This window comes from Scyliorhinus canicula, chromosome 17, assembly GCF_902713615.1.
Source record: "Scyliorhinus canicula chromosome 17, sScyCan1.1, whole genome shotgun sequence".
In the NCBI taxonomy this organism is placed as follows: Eukaryota; Metazoa; Chordata; class Chondrichthyes; order Carcharhiniformes; family Scyliorhinidae; genus Scyliorhinus; species Scyliorhinus canicula.
In genome coordinates, this window is record NC_052162.1 from 112,158,112 (window position 1) to 112,177,769 (window position 19,658).

General features: G+C 46.6%; 1 protein-coding gene across 1 annotated transcript; it reads left to right on the forward strand.

The window, feature by feature from the left end:
- Positions 1-15,905: 15,905 nt before the first annotated feature.
- Positions 15,906-18,677, forward strand: LOC119952192 (gastrula zinc finger protein xLCGF3.1-like). Its single transcript, XM_038775808.1, has 2 exons — positions 15,906-16,046; positions 16,791-18,677. Exon 2 carries the CDS (start codon positions 17,152-17,154, stop codon positions 18,034-18,036), a length of 885 nt encoding a protein of 294 aa, XP_038631736.1. The 5' UTR covers positions 15,906-16,046; positions 16,791-17,151; the 3' UTR covers positions 18,037-18,677.
- Positions 18,678-19,658: the final 981 nt, after the last annotated feature.

Genomic DNA, 19,658 nt, shown 5'->3' on the forward strand with positions numbered 1-19,658 from the left:
ATGGGATTCAGTAATTTATCCAACCTGCTGAGGCATCAGTGGGGTCACACTGGGGAGAGACCGTTCATCTGCTCCGAGTGTGGGAAGGGATTCAGTAATTCATCTGACCTGCAGAAACACAAGCAACAGTGGAGAGAGTGTTCTGAGTGTGGGAAGAGTTTTGCTGTTTCATCCGCCTTACTGGCACACCAGCGAGTTCACACTGGGGGGAGGCCTTTTACCTGCTCCGAGTGTGGGATGATGTTCACTAAGTTACAGAACATAGAAAAATACAGCACAGAACAGGCCCTTCGGCCCACAATGTTGTGCCAAATTTTTGTCCTAGATTAAGAACAAATTAATCTACACCCCATCATTCTACCGTAATCCGTGTACCTACCCAATAGCCGCTTGAAGGTCCCTAATGTTTCCGACTCAATGACTTCCACAGGCAGTGCATTCCATGCCCCCACTACTCTCTAGGTAAAGAATCTACCTCTGACATCCCCCCTATATCTTCCACCATCCACCTTAAATTTATGTCCCCTTGTAATGGTTTGTTCCACCCGGGGAAAAAGTCTCTGACTGTCTACTCTATCTATTCCCCTGATCATCTTATAAACCTCTATCAAGTCTTCCCTCATCCTTCTCCGTTCTAATGAGAAAAGACCGAACACCCTCAACTTTTCCTCGTAAGACCTACTCTCCATTCCAGGCAACATTCTGGTAAATCTCCTTTGCACCTTTTCCAAAGCTTCCACTTCCTTCCTAAAATGAGGCAACCAGAACTGCACACAGTACTCCAAATGTGGCCGTACCAAGGTTTTGTACAGCTGCATCATCACCTCACGGCTCTTAAATTCAGTCCCTCTGCTAATGAACGCTAGCACACCATAGGCCTTCTTCACAACTCTATCCACTTGAGTGGAAACTTTCAAAGATCTATGAACATTGACCCCAAGATCTCTCTGCTCCTCCACATTGCCAAGAACCTTACTGTTAACCCTGTATTCCGCATTCATATTTGTCCTTCCAAAATGGACAACCTCACACTTTTTAGGGTTAAACTCCATCTGCCACTTCTCAGCCCAGCTCTGCATCCTATCTATGTCTCTTTGCAGCCGACAACAGCCCTCCTCACTATCCACAACTCCACCAATCTTCGTATCGTCTGCAAATTTACTGCCCCACCCTTCAACTCCCTCATCCAAGTCATTAATGAAAATCACAAACAGCAGAGGACCCAGAAGTGATCCCTGCGGTACGCCACTGGTAACTGGGCTCCAGGCTGAATATTTGCCATCCACCACCACTCTCTGACTTCTATTGGTTAGCCAGTTCGTTATCCAACTGGCCAAATTTCCCACTATCCCATGCCTCCTTACTTTCTGCATAAACCGACCATGGGGAACCTTATCAAATGCAGCTTGTCAGCCTCCTGAGTGTCAATCGCAAATCCAGCGGATCCGGCACCATTTCTCATTGGAATCAGTTATGTTCCACGTGGCGCCGGCGCTGGCCCCTCAACAGCAGCTGAATTGGTCCAGGTGCAGCTCCAGTTTAGTTGTGGAACTCCACAAATCCAGCCTCGGCGTCAACACTTAGTCTCAGGAACAGAGAATCCAGCTTCCTGTCAATGAAATGTATTTTTCTTCCTCTTTTCACAGATCTTTGTCGCCATACAATTGAGCAAACAAGACTGAACTGACTCAGTAAAAATCTAAGTTCAGAAAGTGTGAGATTGAACAATGAGAATTTCCTTTTTAACTGTGGCATGCCAAATATAGCTGGTTTAAATATGGCTGGTTCAGCTCAGTGGGCTAGACAGCTGGCTTGTGGTGCAGAAGCAAGGCCAGCAGCGCGGGTTCAATTCCCGTACCAGCTGAGAATTCTGAATTCTCCTTCCGAACAGGCACCCGAACGCGGCGACCAGGCCCCCCCCCCCACAGCAACTTCATTGCAGCATCAATGGAAGCCTACTTGTGCCAACAAACATTATTTGTTATTTGGCTCCATAGTGCCCATTTCCATTTTGATTCTAAAGTGGTGTACGCACACATTCCTGTTGCGCCTGATACCGGATACCATTTTGGGTAATGTCTTTGTGTGGGCACAGGGAGCCTAAGCCACATTAGAGTAGACAGAACATGACATCAACCAGCATAGAATTTTATCATAGAATTTACAGTGCAGAAGGAGGCCATTCGGCCCATCGAGTCTGCACCGGCTCTTGGAAAGAGCACCCTACCCAAGGTCAACAACTCCACCCTCTCCCCATAACCCAGTAAACCCACCCAACACTAAGGGCAATTTTGGATACTAAGGTCAATTTAGCATGGCCAATCCACCTAACCTGCACATCTTTGGACTGTGGGAGGAAACCGGAGCACCCGGAGGAAACCCACGCACACACGGGGAGGATGTGCAGACTCCGCACAGACAGTGACCCAAGCTGGGAATCGAACCTGGGACCCTGGAGCTGTGAAGCGATTGTGCTAACCACAAGGCTACCGTGCTGTCCAGCATGTCAGGCTCAGTTGATGTCAACATCAGAGCCTTTGTCCTTGATCTTTATGTCGTCTTTGTCGACAGGAATAGTGCCGGAAGACTGGAGGATAGCAAATGTTGTCCCCTTGTTCAAGAAGGGGAGTAGAGACAACCCTGGTAATTATAGACCTGTGAGCCTTACTTCGGTTGTGGGTAAAATGTTGGAAAAAGTTATAAGAGATAGGGTTTATAATCATCTTGAAAAGAACAAGTTGATTAGCGATACTCAACACGGTTTTGTGAAGGGTAGGTCATGTCTCACAAACCTTATTGAGTTTTTTGAGAAGGTGACCAAACAGGTGGATCAGGGTAAAGCTGTTGATGTGGTGTATATGGATTTCAGTAAGGCGTTTGATAAGGTTCCCCACGGTAGGCTATTGCAGAAAATAAGGAAGTATGGAATTGAAGGTGATTTAGCGGTTTGGATCAGTAATTGGCTAGCTGAAAGAAGACAGAGGGTGGTGGTTGATGGAAAATGTTCATCCTGGAGTTCAGTTACTAGTGGTGTACCGTAAGGATCTGTTTTGGGGCCACTGCTGTTTGTCATTTTTATAAATGACCTGGAAGAGGGTGTAGAAGGATGGGTTAGTAAATTTGCAGATGACACGAAGGTCGGTGGAGTTGTGGATAGTGCTGAAGGATGTTATAGGATACAGAGGGACATAGATAAGCTGCAGAGCTGGGCTGAGAGGTGGCAGATGGAGTTTAATGCGGAAAAGTGTGAGGTGGTTCACTTTGGAAGGAGTAACAGGAATGCAGAGTACTGGGCTAATGGCAAGATTCTTGGTAGTGTAGATGAACAGAGAGATCTCGGCATCCAGGTACATAAATCCCTGAAAGTTGCCACCCAGGTTAATAGGGCTGTTAAGAAGGCATATGGTGTGCTAGCCTTTATAAGCAGGGGGATTGAGTTTCGGAACCACAAGGTCATGCTGCAGCTGTACATAACTCTGGTGCGGCCACACCTGGAGTACTGCGTGCAGTTCTGGTCACCACATTATAGGAAGGATGTGGAAGCTTTGGAAAGGGTTCAGAGGAGATTTACTAGGATGTTGCCTGGTATGGAGGGAAGGTCTTACGAGGAAAGGCTCAGGGAATTGAGGTTGTTTTCGTTAGAGAGGAGAAGGCTGAGAGGTGACTTAATAGAGACATATAAGATAGTCAGAGGGTTAGATAGGGTGGACAGTGAGAGTCTTTTTCCTCGGATGGTGATGACCAACACGAGGGGACATAGCTTTAAATTGAGGGGTGAGAGATATAGGACAGATGTCAGAGGCAGTTTCTTTACTCAGAGAGTAGTAGGGGTGTGGAACGCCCTGCCTGCAATAGTAGTAGACTCACCAACTTTAAGGGCATTTAAGTGGTCACTGGATAGACATATGGATGAAAATGGAATAGTGTAGGTCAGATAGGCTTCAGATGGTTTCACAGGTCGGCGCAACATCGAGGGCCGAAGGGCCCGTACTGCGCTGTAGTATTCTATGTTCTATGTTCTATTGCATTTTGCAACAGAGTTCTCCAGCTAACTAAAATTCTCTCTCAAATATGCCGAGTAATAGGTAATATTACTCAGGTAAGCGACTGATTGATTTCCACTGCTTCTTACCAGGTTGAATTTTCCCAACTTTAAGGGTGGAATTTTACGCTCCTCCCAAGGCGGGTTCTGAGGCAGGAGTGGAAGACCGTAAACTGCATGGACGGATTCCCCTTGCGATTCCGCCCACCTGACAGACACAATTTCACGGTTGGGCAGGCAGGGCCCCGGGGCAGGAAACCCGGCCAGTCACCTATCAAGACTAAGCAGCTGCTTAATGTCCTTTACTCACTCAGCAGTACCTCCTCTGCTGTCTCTGGAGGGATTGGAGAGCTGTTGGCTCTTTGGAATTCCTGCTCGTTGCCAATCAACGCTGAAGTGAGTGTTTAATGGCAGTGGGAGTTTGAGAGTCGGCGGCGGCACGTTATGTGCCGAATCTTGGAATTCTTCCCTAAAAATATTCAAGAAACAGAACCATTTCCAAGTTCCAGCCTGACCAATTGCACGGGCTTAATTCTATTGGCGCAGGAGAGAGCAGCACATGATGGAGAACACTACTGATTGTAGGAATGAAAACCAACCCCTTCATGTCAAACATTATCCGTTAGATTAATGTAAAAGTGAGATGCATAGAATTGCAAGCCCTTGCAGAGGAATGGCCAGAGCCTTGGCAATTTGACCCTACAAAGTGAACACTCCATATACATAAGGCACTCTGACCTTCCCCATGCACTCACCTCCTATGAGTAAGCAAGCTGCACGCAAGCACCACAGACATCATTCAAATCCCTTCAAAAAATATTCCTATTCAGCTTAATTACCTACATTGGCTACCCGCTGCTGTCAGGTTGGCAGCCGTCATTTCTCTGAAGCTGCCTCCAGATAAATCACAAGGGGGCAGAGACATTTTGGATTTGGATTTGTCAAGTGTACCAAGGTACAGTGAAAAGTGTTTTTCTGCGAGCAACACAACAGATCAGTTATGCCACCTACGGAAACACCATGTCACTCACACCAATGAGAGACCTTTAAAACGCTCTGATTGTTGGAGTGAATTGAAAAGGTGTGCGGGTCTGACAGTCCACCAGCGCCTTCACACCAAGGAAGGATAATTTAGCTGTTCTCATTATAGGAAGAGCTTTGGAACGTCGACCAAACTACAGGCGCACCAGCGAGTTCACACCGGGGAGAGGCCGTTCACGGAAGGGATTCATTCAGTCACCCGCCCTGTGGACACACCAGCGAGGTCACAGTAGGAAGAGGCTGTTCAGGTGGGAGTGTGGGAAAGGATTCATTCAGTCATCGACCCTGCAGACACACCAGATAGCTCACACTGGGGAGAGGCCTTTCACCTGCCGTCAGTGTGAGAAGGGATTCACTGGGTTATCCCACTTGCTGAGACACCAGCGAGTTCACAAGTGATGACAGGGGTTGGATTCTGCTGTTATTGCTGATGTTAATCACACCCAGGACTGAACCATGTTCATTCTGACACTTGATGAAGTGGGAGGGTCGGAGGGATTCTTTCTGCTGGACTGGCCGGTCTCACAACTTTGCTTCCAGTGGGCTGATGCTCTTTGAGCCTGGGAGAGCACATTTCCACTGAAATGATCCTCAAAAGCTGATGAAGGACATTTATTTTATTCTGGATAATAAATAGTGTTTTCCCCCCACTACAGGTAGATCTGAAATGAATAAATAAAGAACTTGGAAGGACATTGGAACTTGGAAACAGGTTTGGCAGCATTTGTGGAGAGAGAAACCGAGTTAACGTTTCACGTCCAATGTAACTCTGCTTCAGAACTAAAGAGAGGGAGAAATGTGATGGGGTTGATGCTGGTGAGAAAGGGGGAGGGTCAGACAGAACAAAAGGGAAAGTCGGGGATTGGTTAGAGGGTGGGTGAGATTAAATGACAAAAATGTCCTGGAACAAAAGGCAAAGGGAGAGGTAATGGTTGTGGTAAAGAAACAAAGTATTGGTCCAGAGTAAGTGTTAATAATAATAATCTGTATTATTGTCACAAGTAGGCTTACATTAACACTGCAATGAAGTTACTGTGAAAATCCCCGAGTCGCCACATTCCGCTGCCTGTTCGGGTCCACAGAGGGAGAATTCAGAATGCCCAATTCACCTAACAGCTTGTCTTTTGGGACTTGTGGGAGAAAACCGGAGCACCCGGACAAAACACACGCAGACATGGGGAGAATGTGCAGACTCTACACAGACAGTGACCTAAGCCGGGAATCGAACGCGGGACCCAGGAGCTGTGAAGCAACAGTGCTAAAATGTTAATGGCAGAATAAAGGACAGCTTTGTTTGGAAGCAAAAAACACGTAAACAAGATGCAGACTGGCACTCGGCAAAAAACAAATCAAAATGGAGGAGAGAGTTCAGGGTGTGAAGTTGTTGAACTCAATGTTGAGCCCAGAAGGCTGTAAAGTGCCTCATGGGAAGATAAGGGGCTGTTTGTCCAGCTTGTGTTGGGCCTTTCCGGAACATTGCAGCAGGCCGAGGACAGAAATGTGAGCCTGAGAGCAAGGTGGTGAATTCTAATGGCAGCAAGCGGAAGGTCAGGGTCAGGCTTGTGGACTGAGCGGAGGTGTTCCACAAAGAGGGCAGGGAACAGGCTACAGATGAATTAAAGACAAACCATTTGGGTCCAGAACATTGTGAACATCCTTTTACTCTGGTTGTCTTTGATCCTCAATTCATTCTCTTTTTTTTAAAACTATGTTCTGTTTCATTAATAAACGCTTAGCAATAAAATAATTAGATTTTTCACTACTTTTCATGATTGGATTGATGCACTTTAGGGAAAGTGGGTGAGAGGGGTTGACAGGCTCATTAACAGAAAGTGAGTCCCTCTGAGGTAATTGGCAAAGGAGCCAGAGGGGGAGAGGAGATTTTATTTTTATTTTATGACACAGTGAGTTGTTCTGATCTGCCTGAAAGCAGATTAGGCATAGTTACATAGAAGATAGGAGCAGGAGGAGGCATTTTGGCCCTTCAAGCCTGCTCCACCATTCATCCCGATTGTGGCTGATCATCCAACTCATAAGCCCAATCCTGCTTTCTCCCCCATAGCGTTTGATCCCATTCTCCCCAAGTGCTATATCCAGCCGACTCTTGAATAGATTCAAAGTTTTAGCATCAACTACTTCCTGTGGGAATTAATTCCACAGGCTCACCACTCCTTGGGTGAAGAAGTGTCTCCTTATCTCTCATATAATCATAGAATTTACAGTACAGAAGGAGGCCATTCGGCCCATCGAGTCTGCACCGGCTCTTGGAAAGAGCACCCTACCCAGGCCCACATCTCCACCCTATCCCCATAACCCAGTAACCCCACCCAACACCAAGGGCAATTTTGGACACTAAAGGCAATTTAGCATGGCCAATCCACCTAACCTGCACATCTTTGGACTGTGGGAGGAAACCGGAGCACCCGGAGGAAATGCATGCACACACGGGGGACAACGTGCAGACTCCACACAGACAGTGACCAAAATGTTTTACCCTGAGGCTGTGACCCCTGGTCCTGGACACACCCACCACTGGGAACATCTTCCCTGCATCTACCCTGTCTTGTCCTGTTAGAATTTTATAAGTCTCTATGATATCTTCCTCATTCTTCTGAACTCCAGCGAGAACAATCTTAACTTAGTCAATCTCTCCTCATATAACAGTCCTGCCATCCCTGGAATCATGCTGGTAAACCTTCGCTGCACTCCCTCTAGAACAAGAACATCCTTCCTCAGAGAAGGAGACCAAAACTGCACACAATACTCCAAGGCCTCACCAAGGCCCTGTATAATTGCAGCAACACATCCCTGCTTCTATACTCGAAACCTCTCGCAATGAAGGCCAACATACCATTAGCCTTCTTTACCGCCTGCTGCACCTGCATGCTTAGCTTCAGCGAATGGTGCACAATACACCCAGGTCCCACTGCACATTCCCCTCTCCCAATTTACAACCATTCAGGTAGTAATCTGCCTTCCTGTTTTTGCTTCCAAAATGAATAACCTCACACTTATCCAAATTTTACTGCATCTGCCATTGATTTGCCCACTTGCCCAACCTGTCCAGATCATGCAGTAGGATCTCTGCATCCGCGTCACAGTTCTCCCTCCCATCCAACTTGGTATCAAACGTTGAGATGTTACATTTTGTTCCCCCATCCAAATCATTAATATATATTGTGAATAGCTGGGGTCCCAGCACTGATCCCTGTGGTACCCCACTGGTTACTGCCTGCCAATTTGAAAATGACCCATTAATTCCTACTCTTTGTTTCCTCTCTGCCAACCAGTTTTCTATCCATCCCAATACACTTCTCCCAATCCCATGTGCTTTAATGTTGCACAATAATCTCTTACGCGGGACTTTTCAAAGTGTAAATACTTGAAAGGGAAGAATTTGCAGGGCTGTGGGGAAAGAGCAGAGCAGTTGGATGAATCAGCGTCCTTTCAAAGAGATAGCAGGGGCATGATGGGCTGAATGCACTCACCCTGCAAGCTGTGAATCTGAGCCTCCTGCTTTTGTGCAGATTAAAAGGGACAGATATCATTGCAGCCTCTTCCCTGTATATGTATTTAAAGAGACGGGTTTCTCTTTAGCTCTGAGTGACCAATATAACAATTGGTTGGAGGCCCATTTCCCAGTCAGTCCTCCAGCACCTTCCTGTCTCTATTAGTGCGACGCCCATGGCAGTTTCCCAACTGGGGCACAGGCCTCGTTATTCTCAGCTAAATTCAGCCCCAGCTCTGTCTCCTGGCTGTCATTGACATGAGCAACAGAGACAGAAAGGTGCCTGAGGCTCAAATGGGAAGTCGAAACTTGTGGCTCCAAACCAACACTTCAACATTTGTCAATCAAATCCATGTTATTTATGCTGGGGTGTTTATTATTAGATTTAGGCACTGGAGGCAAAGGGTGGGGGTTTTAAAGGGTAACTTTCCCTTTCTAACTTTGTATTGTCCATAGTGTCAGCCGTGGCTCAGTGGGCAGCATTCTCACCTCTGAGTCAGAAGGTTGTGGGATCAAATCCCAGTCCAGGGACCCGAGGGCAAAAATCACACCCAACATTCCTGGTCCCAGCACTGAGGGAGTGCTGCACTGTCAGAACAGCCTTCTTTCAAATAAGATGTTAAACTGAGGCCCTGTCTGCCCCTCTCAGGTGGGTGTAAAAGTTCCCACAGCCACTATTTTGAAGAAGAGCAGGGGAGTTATCCCCGGTGTCCTGGTCAATATTTATCCCTCAGTCAACATCACTAAAAACAGATCATCTGCTCATTATCACATTGCTGTGTGTGGGATCTTGCTGTGTGTAAATTGGCTGCTGCGTTTCCTACATTACAACAGTGACTACACTTCAAAAGCACATCAGTGGCTGTAAAGCACTTTGGGACGTCCAGTAGATGTGAAAGGTGCTATACAAATGCAAGTTTTTAAATTGAAGATTTGTGTTATCTGATCTTGTTATCTGGAACCTAATTGATTTCAGCCACCCCCAACTTACCATTTAATAAATTCACTTTGGTTCGGACAAGACTATAACCAATTGAGACAAAGGCAGAATTCTCTGGATAGTAAATTTAAAAAGAAATTTATTAAATTAAAAAGGTTTACTGAACAACTTTAAGGCATTGACTTTTCCAACTTCATGCGGGTGATCAGTCTGTAGCAGCGTAACCCTCTCTGGCTCCTTCTTTGACAGTAATTCTTGTGGAATTCAGCCTCGGGAGTCTGGCTCCTTCTTTGGCAGTAATTTCCTTGGAACTCGGCCTCGGGAATCTTCAGTACTTGGCCAGAGGAGATTCATCAGGCTGCTGCCTGGGATGGGGCATGTGAGCTATAAGGAGAGACTGGATAGACTTGGATAGTTTTCTTTAGAGCAGGGAGGCTGCAGGGCGATTTGATTGAGGTATATAAGAGGGGTTTGGACAGGATAAATGGGAAGCATCTGTTCCGCTTGGTTGAGGGTTAATCACAAGGGGGCGTAGTTTTAGGCTGAGGGGCAGGAGATTCCGAGGGGATTTGGGAAAAATCAATTTCACTTAAAGGGAGGTGAGAATCTACAATGCTTGGTTAGGGTGCTCTTTCCAAGAGCCGGTGCAGACCCGATGGGCTGAATGGCCTCCTTCTGCACTGTAAATTCTATGAAATGGGATTAGCGCAGGATTAGAACCTTTAAAAAAGCACCTGTATGAGCATTTGAAACACCTTCGCATTCAAGGATACGGAACAATGCTGGTAAATGGGCAGCACGGTAGCATTGTGGACAGCACAATCGCTTCACAGCTCCAGGGTCCCAGGTTCGATTCCCGGCTGGGTCACTGTCTGTGCAGAGTCTGCACATCCTCCCCGTGTGTGCGTGGGTTTCCTTCGGGTGCTCCGGTTTCCTCCCACAGTCACAAAGATGTGCAGGTTAGGTGGATTGACCATGATAAATTGCCCTTAGTGTCCAAAATTGCCCTTAGTGTTGGGTGGGGTTACTGGGATATGGGGATAGGGGGGAGGTGTTGACCTTGGGTAGGGTGCTCTTTCCAAGAGCCGGTGCAGACTCGATGGGCTGAATGGCCTCCTGTACTGTAAATTCTATGAAATGGGATTAGCGCGGGATTAGGTTTAGTTAATTTGGGTACAGACTCGATGGGTCGAAAGGCCTTTTCTGTACTGTGACTGCAGGACTCTGTGACTTATTCAATCGTCTGTTATTGAATGGTAGCTAATACAGTAACCTGGTTGAGAAAGACAATTTGTGGAAGGCAATAGCTTTCTTTCCTACTAATCTTCAGATTGAATTATTCATTCATCAGATGTGGCCGTCACCGGCTGAGCCAGCATTTAATGCCCATTCCAATAACCCTTGAACTGAGTGCTGTGCTGGGCCATTTCAGAGGGCACTTCCAAGTCAACCACAACATTGTTGTGAATCTGGGGTCACATGCAAGGCATGCCAGGTAAGTTCAGCAGATTTCCTTCCCTAAAGGACATTAGTCAACCAGAGAACCAGGTGGGTTTTCCGAACAATTGACAATGGTTTCATGTCAGCGTTCCACTTTTAATTCCAGGTTTTTATTGAATTTCAATTTCACCGTCTGCCGCAACCGGATTCGAACCCAGGTCGCCAGAGCATTAACCTGGATCTCTGGGTTAGTAGTCCGGTGACAGTACCATGTCGATACTGCCTCACACACATACTCTTAGCAGAATATGATATCTTGCAGCTTATCAAAATTATAAAATGTATTTTTTCAAACAAATTCTGCTAGCTCTGTAGTTCCTCAACATTTTGGTTGTTAGTGTTAATAGTGTTAATTTTTAAAATAAAGATTTACAATATAATTAATTATCTGTTACACCAATTCACTAATGATCATTAATGTTCAGCACTGGATAATTATTAATTTCACAACTGGCTTTTACTAGGAAATCAATACAGAGTTAATACAGAAAAGATACAGAACATGAAATGGCTGCAGAGAGCCACATGTTAGAGATTAAAAGGGCTTCCTTGACCTTATTACTTATGACAGTGAATAAACTATAGAAGTAATTTCATTTTAAAGCTAAATTTGATTACACATGCGTATTTACAGTTTCCTACATTACAAAAATGACTGCGCTTCCAAAGTACTTAATTGGCTGTGAGACACATTAGGAGATGCTTTAGAAATGCAACTAACTGTCCACAAACTAGGTGTCCTAGTTTGTCAACTCGTGGGCAGCACGGTAGCACAAGTGGATAGCACTGTGGCTTCACAGCGCCAGGGTCCCAGGTTAGATTCCCCGCTGGTCACTCTGTGCGGATCTGCACGTTCTCCCGGTGTCTGCGTGGGTTTCCTCCCACAGTCCAAAGACGTGCAGGTTAGGTGGATTGGCCATGATAAATTGCCCTTTGTGACCAAAAATGTTAGGAAGGGTTATTGGGTTACAGGGATCGAGTGGAAGTGCGGGTTTAAATGGGTCGGTGCAGACTCGATGGGCCAAATGGCCTCCTTCTGCACTGTATGTTCTATATTCCTCATCAAAATCGTTACTTTTTTATTTTTTTTAAATAAAAATTTAGATTACCCAATTATTTTTTCCAATTAAGGGGCAATTTAGCGTGGCCAATCCACCTACTCTGCACATTTTTGGGTTGTGGGGGCGAAACCCACACAGACACGGGGAGAATATGCAAACTCCACACAGACAGTGACCCAGAGCCGGGATCGAACCTGGGACCTCAGCGCCGTGAGGCGGTTGTGCTAACCACTAGGCCACCGTGCTGCCCTATCAAAATCATTAATAAAGATTGAGTTTTAATTTTGTATAATAACCAGGTCTGTGACACCATTTTGGAGACTGTGAAACTCCAGACACACTATAGCCACAATGTTGTAAAACGGCGAGATGCTGTGATTTGGAATGCAATGTCTATAAACTATGCAGGAAGCTGATTGGACTGTACCTTGCACAAGGGAATTTGATACATTCCTGAAAAAGCAAACAAAACGGTCGGACGATGGGATTAAACGGGTACCCACATGGGTCCCAGTTTGGGTTGTCTCTTTATGGGGTTTGTGGAACATTCCTTGTTCCAGTCCTACTCCTGCCCTATCCCACAACTCTTTTAGCGGAACATCGGCATCTGTTTCAGTGCCGCTTCATGATTCCTCTGGACCTGGAAAAATTTATTAATTTTGCTTACAATTTCCACTCCTCTATCACCTTCACCTGGTCCATCTCCGACACTTGCCTTCCCTTCCTCGCCCTCTCAATTTCAATTTCTGGGGATAGACTTTCAACCAATATCCATTACAAATGCACTGACTCCCACAGCTACGTCGACGACAGCTCTTCACACGCCACATCCTGGAGGGACTCAATTCCACTCTCCCAGTTCCTTCACCTCCATCCCGTCTGTTCCAATGTTGCCACTTTCTAAAACAGTACTCCTGACATAACTTCATTCTTCCTTAATCGTGGTTTCCCACCCACTGTGGTCGACAGGAATCTGTAACATGTCCGACCCATCTCCCAAACTCTGTTCTCACCTCTTCCCCTCCCTCCTAGAACCAGGGTAGGGTTGCCCTTGTCCTCACTTTTCACCCCACCAGTTCCACATTCAAAGAATTGTCCTCTGCCAGTTCTGCCAACTCCAGCATGATTCCACCACAAAACATCTTCCCCACACTTCCTCTGTCAGCATTTCGCAGGGACCGTTCCCTCCGCGATACCCTGGTCCACTCCTCCCTCAACCCCAACACCTCACTCTCTCCCACAGCACCTTCCCATGCAATCGCAGAAGGTGTAACACCTGCCCCTTTACCTCCTCCCTGTTTACCATCTCAGGCCCTAAACCCTCTTTTCAAGTGAAGCCGCACTGCACGTGCACATCCTTCAATCTGGTCTATTGCATTTGTTGCTGCCAATGCGGTCTACTCTACATTGGAGAGACTAAACGCAGACTGAGCGACCACTTTGCAGAACACCTTTGATCTGTCCGCAAACAGGATCCAGACCATCCTGTCGCTTACCATTTCAATTTAACGTCCTGCTCTCACGTCCACATGTCCGGTCTTGGGCTGCTGCAGGGTTCCAGTGAAGCCCAATGCAAACTGGAGGGACTGCACCTCATCTTCCAATTTGGCACATCACAGCCTCTGGACTTAACATTGAGTTCAACAACTTCAGACGGTCAACTTTATTCTTCGCCTTCACCCCATTTTTATTTCTATCAATGTTATCTACATTTCTTCCATAGATCTGTTTTCCCCTCACTATTGTTCCCCTCCCCCCCACACTCCACTTGAGCCATCTGTTCCTAGTTGTCCTCTGACACACTGCTAACCTTTGTTCTGCCATTAACACATTCTAATCTCTTTAATTGCCACTATCAGCACCCTTAGAACATAGAACAGTACAGCACAGAACAGGCCCTTCGGCCCTCGATGTTGTGCCGAGCAATGATCACCCTACTCAAATCCACGTATCCACCCTTTACCCATAACCCAAAAACTCCCCCCCTTAACCTTACTATTAGGACACTATGGGCAATTTAGCATGGCCAATCCACCTAACCCGCACATCTTTGGACTGTGGGAGGAAACCGGAGCACCCGGAGGAAACCCACGCACACACGGGGAGGACGTGCAGACTCCACACAGACAGTGACCCAGCCGGGAATCGAACCTGGGACCCTGGAGCTGTGAAGCATTGATGCTAACCACCATGCTACCATGCTGCCTTCTTAGCCTTAATCACTCCATTTACATTCTCTTTGTCTTTCTGTCCTCGACTTCTTTGTCAATCTCCACATATCCAGCCACCCCGCTCCACGACGGTATAAACCTGACCCTATTTCCAATTATCTCCAGCACTGACAAAGAGATATCGAGACTCAACGTTAGCTGCCTTCTTCCTCACTAAATGGTGTCAGACCTGCTGAGATTGTCCAGTATTTTCTGTTTTTTTGTGTTGGATTAAATGGGTAGTTTTACAAAGAGCTGGCACGGGACAATGATCCAAGTGCACTCCTTCCGTGTTCTAGTAGCCCTGTGTGCATGTAAAACGAGTGGTAATGACCACAAACCTACTTCCTACGAGGGCAGCAGAAGCAGAGATGATGGAAGGATTTTAAAATTGGATGGGCAGTTGAGGAAAATAAACCAACAGGGCTTTGGGGATAGAGCGGGGCAATGGGACTGACTGGGTTGCTCGACTCAGAGCCAGGATGGACTTCGGTGAGCTCAGGAAAGAAATTTCAGCAGCTCCAGTCTCTCCAACTCACTGAAGACCCTCATCCCAGGTGCCATTCTCGTAAATCTCCTCTGCACCGTCTTTGAGAATGTCACATCTTTCCTAAAGTGTGGGGCCCATATATAGGGATCCATTCTAGAGGGATAGAATTGAAAAGCAGGGAGGTTATGATCAACTTGTTTAGAGCCAGGGTTAGACTACACTGGGAGCACTGTCAACATTTGTCATCTCCAGTTAGAAAAAGGAAATAGAGGCACTGGAGAAGGTACAAACATTCACAGAATCACAGAATTTAGTGCAGAAGGAGGCCATTCAGCCCATCAAGTCTGTACCAGACCTTGGAAAGAGCACCCCACTTAAGCCCCACGCCTCCACCCTATCCCCTTTATCCCCGTAACCCCACCCAACCTTTTGGGACACTTAAGGGTAATTTAGAATGGCCAATCCACCTAAGGTGCATTGGACATGCCAAATTGCCCCTCAGGGTGATGTTATAGGGTGGACTTTCAAAGAGTTGGTGCAGACTGGATGGGCCAAATGGCTCTGTGCTGTCGGGATTATATTCATGATGTGGAGATGCCGGTGTTGGACTGGGGTGAGCACAGTAAGAAGTCGTACAACACTAGGTTAAAGTCCAACAGGTTTGTTTCAAACACGAGCTTTAGAGCACTTGCTCCTTCATTCACCTGAGGAAGGAGCAGTGCTCCGAAAGCTCGTGTTTGAAACAAACCTGTTGGACTTTGACCTGGTGTTGTAAGACTTCCAACTGGGATTATATTCTTCATTGGAAACAGAAGGATGTTTCAGTCTGTGTGAAGCTCAATCTGCAGTCACACAAATCCTGCGCTCTGATTGGCTGGAGCATCAGAGTACTTCCGGTCATCCAATTCTTCCCATTAGTCAACACCGAAGCAGGAAGTGGGCTCTCCCCCGCACATGCGCAGCTTCTCCTCTCCGTTGGACATGAGCTGTCCAGTGCCGGGGGGAGGGGGAGATCACCGAGCAGATTCTCACAGCTGGTTGTCTGGCAACCTTGTTCTGTGGAGCGGGAGCGGGAGGGGGAGGACGAACAACGGTGGGGGCGGGGCTCCCATCTCCACGCGCCGGGCCTGCGCACTGGAAACTGGCGACGTCACCGCGTAGAAGCTGCTTTCCATTGGCTGATTCAGGCAGGGCTCCGTTGTGACGTCACCAAGCGGAAGTTCGACGTAAAACCTCTTCCTGTCTCCAGCATCTGTGAGTAAAACACTTTCTTTTCTCCCCCTTTCCATTTCTTTTCTCATTCTCACCTTCAATTGGTCACTTGCAGCAACTGAAGGGAAAGGAAGTGAATCCAGGGAGGGTGCAGACTCTGGAAAGCTTGGCCCAGGTCTCTCTCTCTCTCTTAATGACATTGACATCCTTTGCTCCCTCAGCTTGACACATTTATTTGTCTGGCTAAAAGGATGGTCTCTTTCCTAATGTTCACAATTAAAGGGCTGGTTTCCCCAGGAGATGGCTGACATTTAAGGGGATAGTAAATTAATATCAGACAGAGAAATGTCTAGTGTTATATATAAGGGAACAATGTATAACGCTTCAGAAAATAGGTGTCAATTGGTTGGAAAGTCAGAACTGATTGGGGGATACTTTGCTATGGTGAATGCAACAGGGAGGTATTGAATCCTGCACTTCCAATGCCTTTTGTGTCTTTAAAAAAAGGGCAAAATTTCCAGCTAATTTTCTTCCAGTTCTATATATGATCAGCAGGACTCTGTTTCTTGGGTGGGGCTTGTCTGTCGACCAGAATGAACCGACATCTTCCGGAGAATTGGGAGGCTGTATATTAGATGCAACAGAGTGAAAATGGGGGAAGAGTGTGAGAGAGAGATGTTTAACTTTGAGGAACAAGTGAGGAAAGACTGTTCCATGTAATATGGAATTGTCTCTTCTGAATGTCTATCTTGTACTGACCATGATGAATTTTGTAAACTTTTGCAGGATATTAGAAGGGCCGGCTTCAAAGGCTGAAATCTCAAACCCAACATCACAGGACGATCTGGCAGAAACTCTTGATTCATTGGGACCAAAATATTATCGGCATTGGAATCTTCGCATGAATTGTTTGTTTATCCTGCCTGGTTAAAAATATTGAATCGTCACTGTGACTGGAAAGGGACTGAGACACACATACCCGAGTGAGAGTGTTCTAGTGCACTGACTGTGGAAAGAGCTTTAACCAGTTACACAGCCTGAAAAAACATTGCACCATTCACATTTACAGAGACCGTACACGTGATCTGTGTGTGAACGAGGCTTCAATAGATCATTGAAGCTAGAGAGATACAACGACACCAGCACCATGGAGAAACCGTGGAAATGTGAGGACTGTGGGAAGGGATTCAAAGGCCCATCACTGTTGGAAATTCATCAACGCAGTCACACCAGGGAGAGGCCGTTCTCCTGCTCTGTGTGTGGGAAGGGATTCAGCCAGTTATCCAACCTGCAGACGCACCAGCGAGTTCACACCGGGGAGAGGGCGTTCACCTGCTCTCAGTGTGGGAAGGAATTCACTCGGTCATCCCACCTGCAGACACACCAGCGAGTTCACTCTGGGGAGAGGCCGTTCACCTGCTCCGTGTGTGAAAAGGCATTCAGTCAGTTATCCAACATGCTGAGACACCAGAGCAGTCATAACAAATGCACTGACAATGGAGGTGGTTTTAAAAACTCTGTAGACCTGATGTTCCACCAGCGCATTCAAACTGAGGAGGAGAGACCGTTCAGCTGCTCTCACTGTGAAAAGAAGTTTAAAATGTCATCCGACCTGCTGAGACACCAGCGAATTCACACCGGGGAGAGGCCGTTCACCTGCTCTCAGTGTGGGAAGGGATTCAATCAGTTATCCAACCTGCTAGTCCACCAGCAAGTTCACACCGGAGAGGGACCGTTCACCTGTTCTCATTGTGAGAAGGGATTCACTCATTTGTCCAAATTACGGACACACCAGCGAGTTCACACTGGGGAGAGACCGTTCACTTGTTCTCAGTGTGGGAAAGGATTTAGTCAGTCATCCACCCTGCGAACCCACCAGCGTGTGCACACTGGGGAGAGGCCATTCACCTGTTCCGAGTGTGGGAAGAGATTCACTCTGTTACACAACCTGCGGAAACACCAGCGACTTCACAAGTCTTCACAGGGGTTGGATTCTGCTGTTATTGCTGCTGTTAATCACATCCAGGACTGAACCATGTTCATTCTGACACTTGGTGAAGTGCGAGGGTCAGAGAGTTTCTGTTGAACTTCCCAGTCTCACCACTTTGCTCCCAGCCTCAAAGAGCATCCGTCTCTTTTTAAGAATGTTAAACGCTTTTTATGTTCAAGCAAAAATGTTTGATTTTCCTGTTTGGAGCAAATGGGATCTTGGGCTTCAGGAATAGAGGGATGTTATGCTGGACCTTTTTTAAAGCTGTGATTAGGCCGCAGCTAGAGTATTGAGTCCAATTCTGGGTCAACACACTTTAGAGAAGATGTGAGGCTCCTCGAGAGGGTGGAGAAGAGATTTACCAGAATGGTTCCAGGGATGAGGGATTATAACCACTAGTTTGGCTGGAGAAGCTGGAGTTATTCACGTTGGAGTAAAGGAGGTTGAGGGGAGGTTTGATAAAGGTGGCCAAGATTATGACAGGTTTAGATAAGGTGGATAAAGAAAAGTTGTTCCCATGAGCTGATAGGCAAGGATAAGGGGGACACAGATTTCAGATTTTGTGAACAGTTTTGGTCCCCTTACCTAAGGAAAGAAATACTGGCACTGGAGGCAGCCCAGAGAAGGTTCACTAGGTTGATGCCGGGTATGGAGGGAATTTCTGATGAGGAGAGGTTGAGGAGGTTGGGCCTGGACTCATTGGAGTTTAGAAGAATGAGAGGCGACCTTATTTAGACATACAGGATTCTCAGGGGATTGACACGGTAGATACTGAGAGGATGTTTCCTCTTGTGGGAGAGTCGAGGACCAGAGGGCACAATCTCAGAGTAACCCCGTCCCCCATTTAAGACAGAGATAAGGAATTTCTTCTCTCAAAGGTTAGTGAATCTGTGGAATTCTTTACCACAGAGAGCTGTAGAGGCTGGGTCGTTAATATGTTCAAGGCTGAGATAGATTATTAATCAGGAAGGGAATTGTGGGTTATGGGGACAAGGGGGGAAAGTGGAGTTGAGGATTATCACATCAGATCAGTCACAATCTCATTGAATGGCAGAGCAGACTCAATGGGCTGAATGGCCTACTTCTGCTCCTATGCCTTATGGTCTTATGCAGTAGAGCTCTATCTACATCATAGCCTGGAATCAATGGGCTGAATGGCCTCCTTCTCTGCCCTAATAACTCGGTGATATTAAGAGAACAACTTCAGCTGCTCCAGTCTCTCTAACTAACTGAAGGCCCTCATCCCTGGTGCCATTCTCGTAAATCTCCTCTGCACCCTCTCTGAGAACTTCACATCTTTCCTAAAGTGTGGGGCCCAAATATAGGGCTCCATTCCAGAGGGATATAATTGAAAAGCAGGGACGTTATGTTCAACTTGTTTAGAACCAGGGTCAGACTACACCGGGAGCACTGTCAACATTTGTCATCGCCATTTAGAAAAAGGAAATAGAGGCACTGGAGAAGGTGCAACAAAGATTCATAATATACAGAACTGAGAGCACTTAACACTCAGGAAAGGCTGGGGCTGCTTTTCTCTAGAAAAGAGAAGACTGAAGGATGACCTGATAAACAGACTGTTTTCAAAACTGAACTTGAAAGTTCCCATCTGAACAGCAATGAGGACTCTCCTCTCACAGAAGGAACTTTGGACGATAATTATTGGA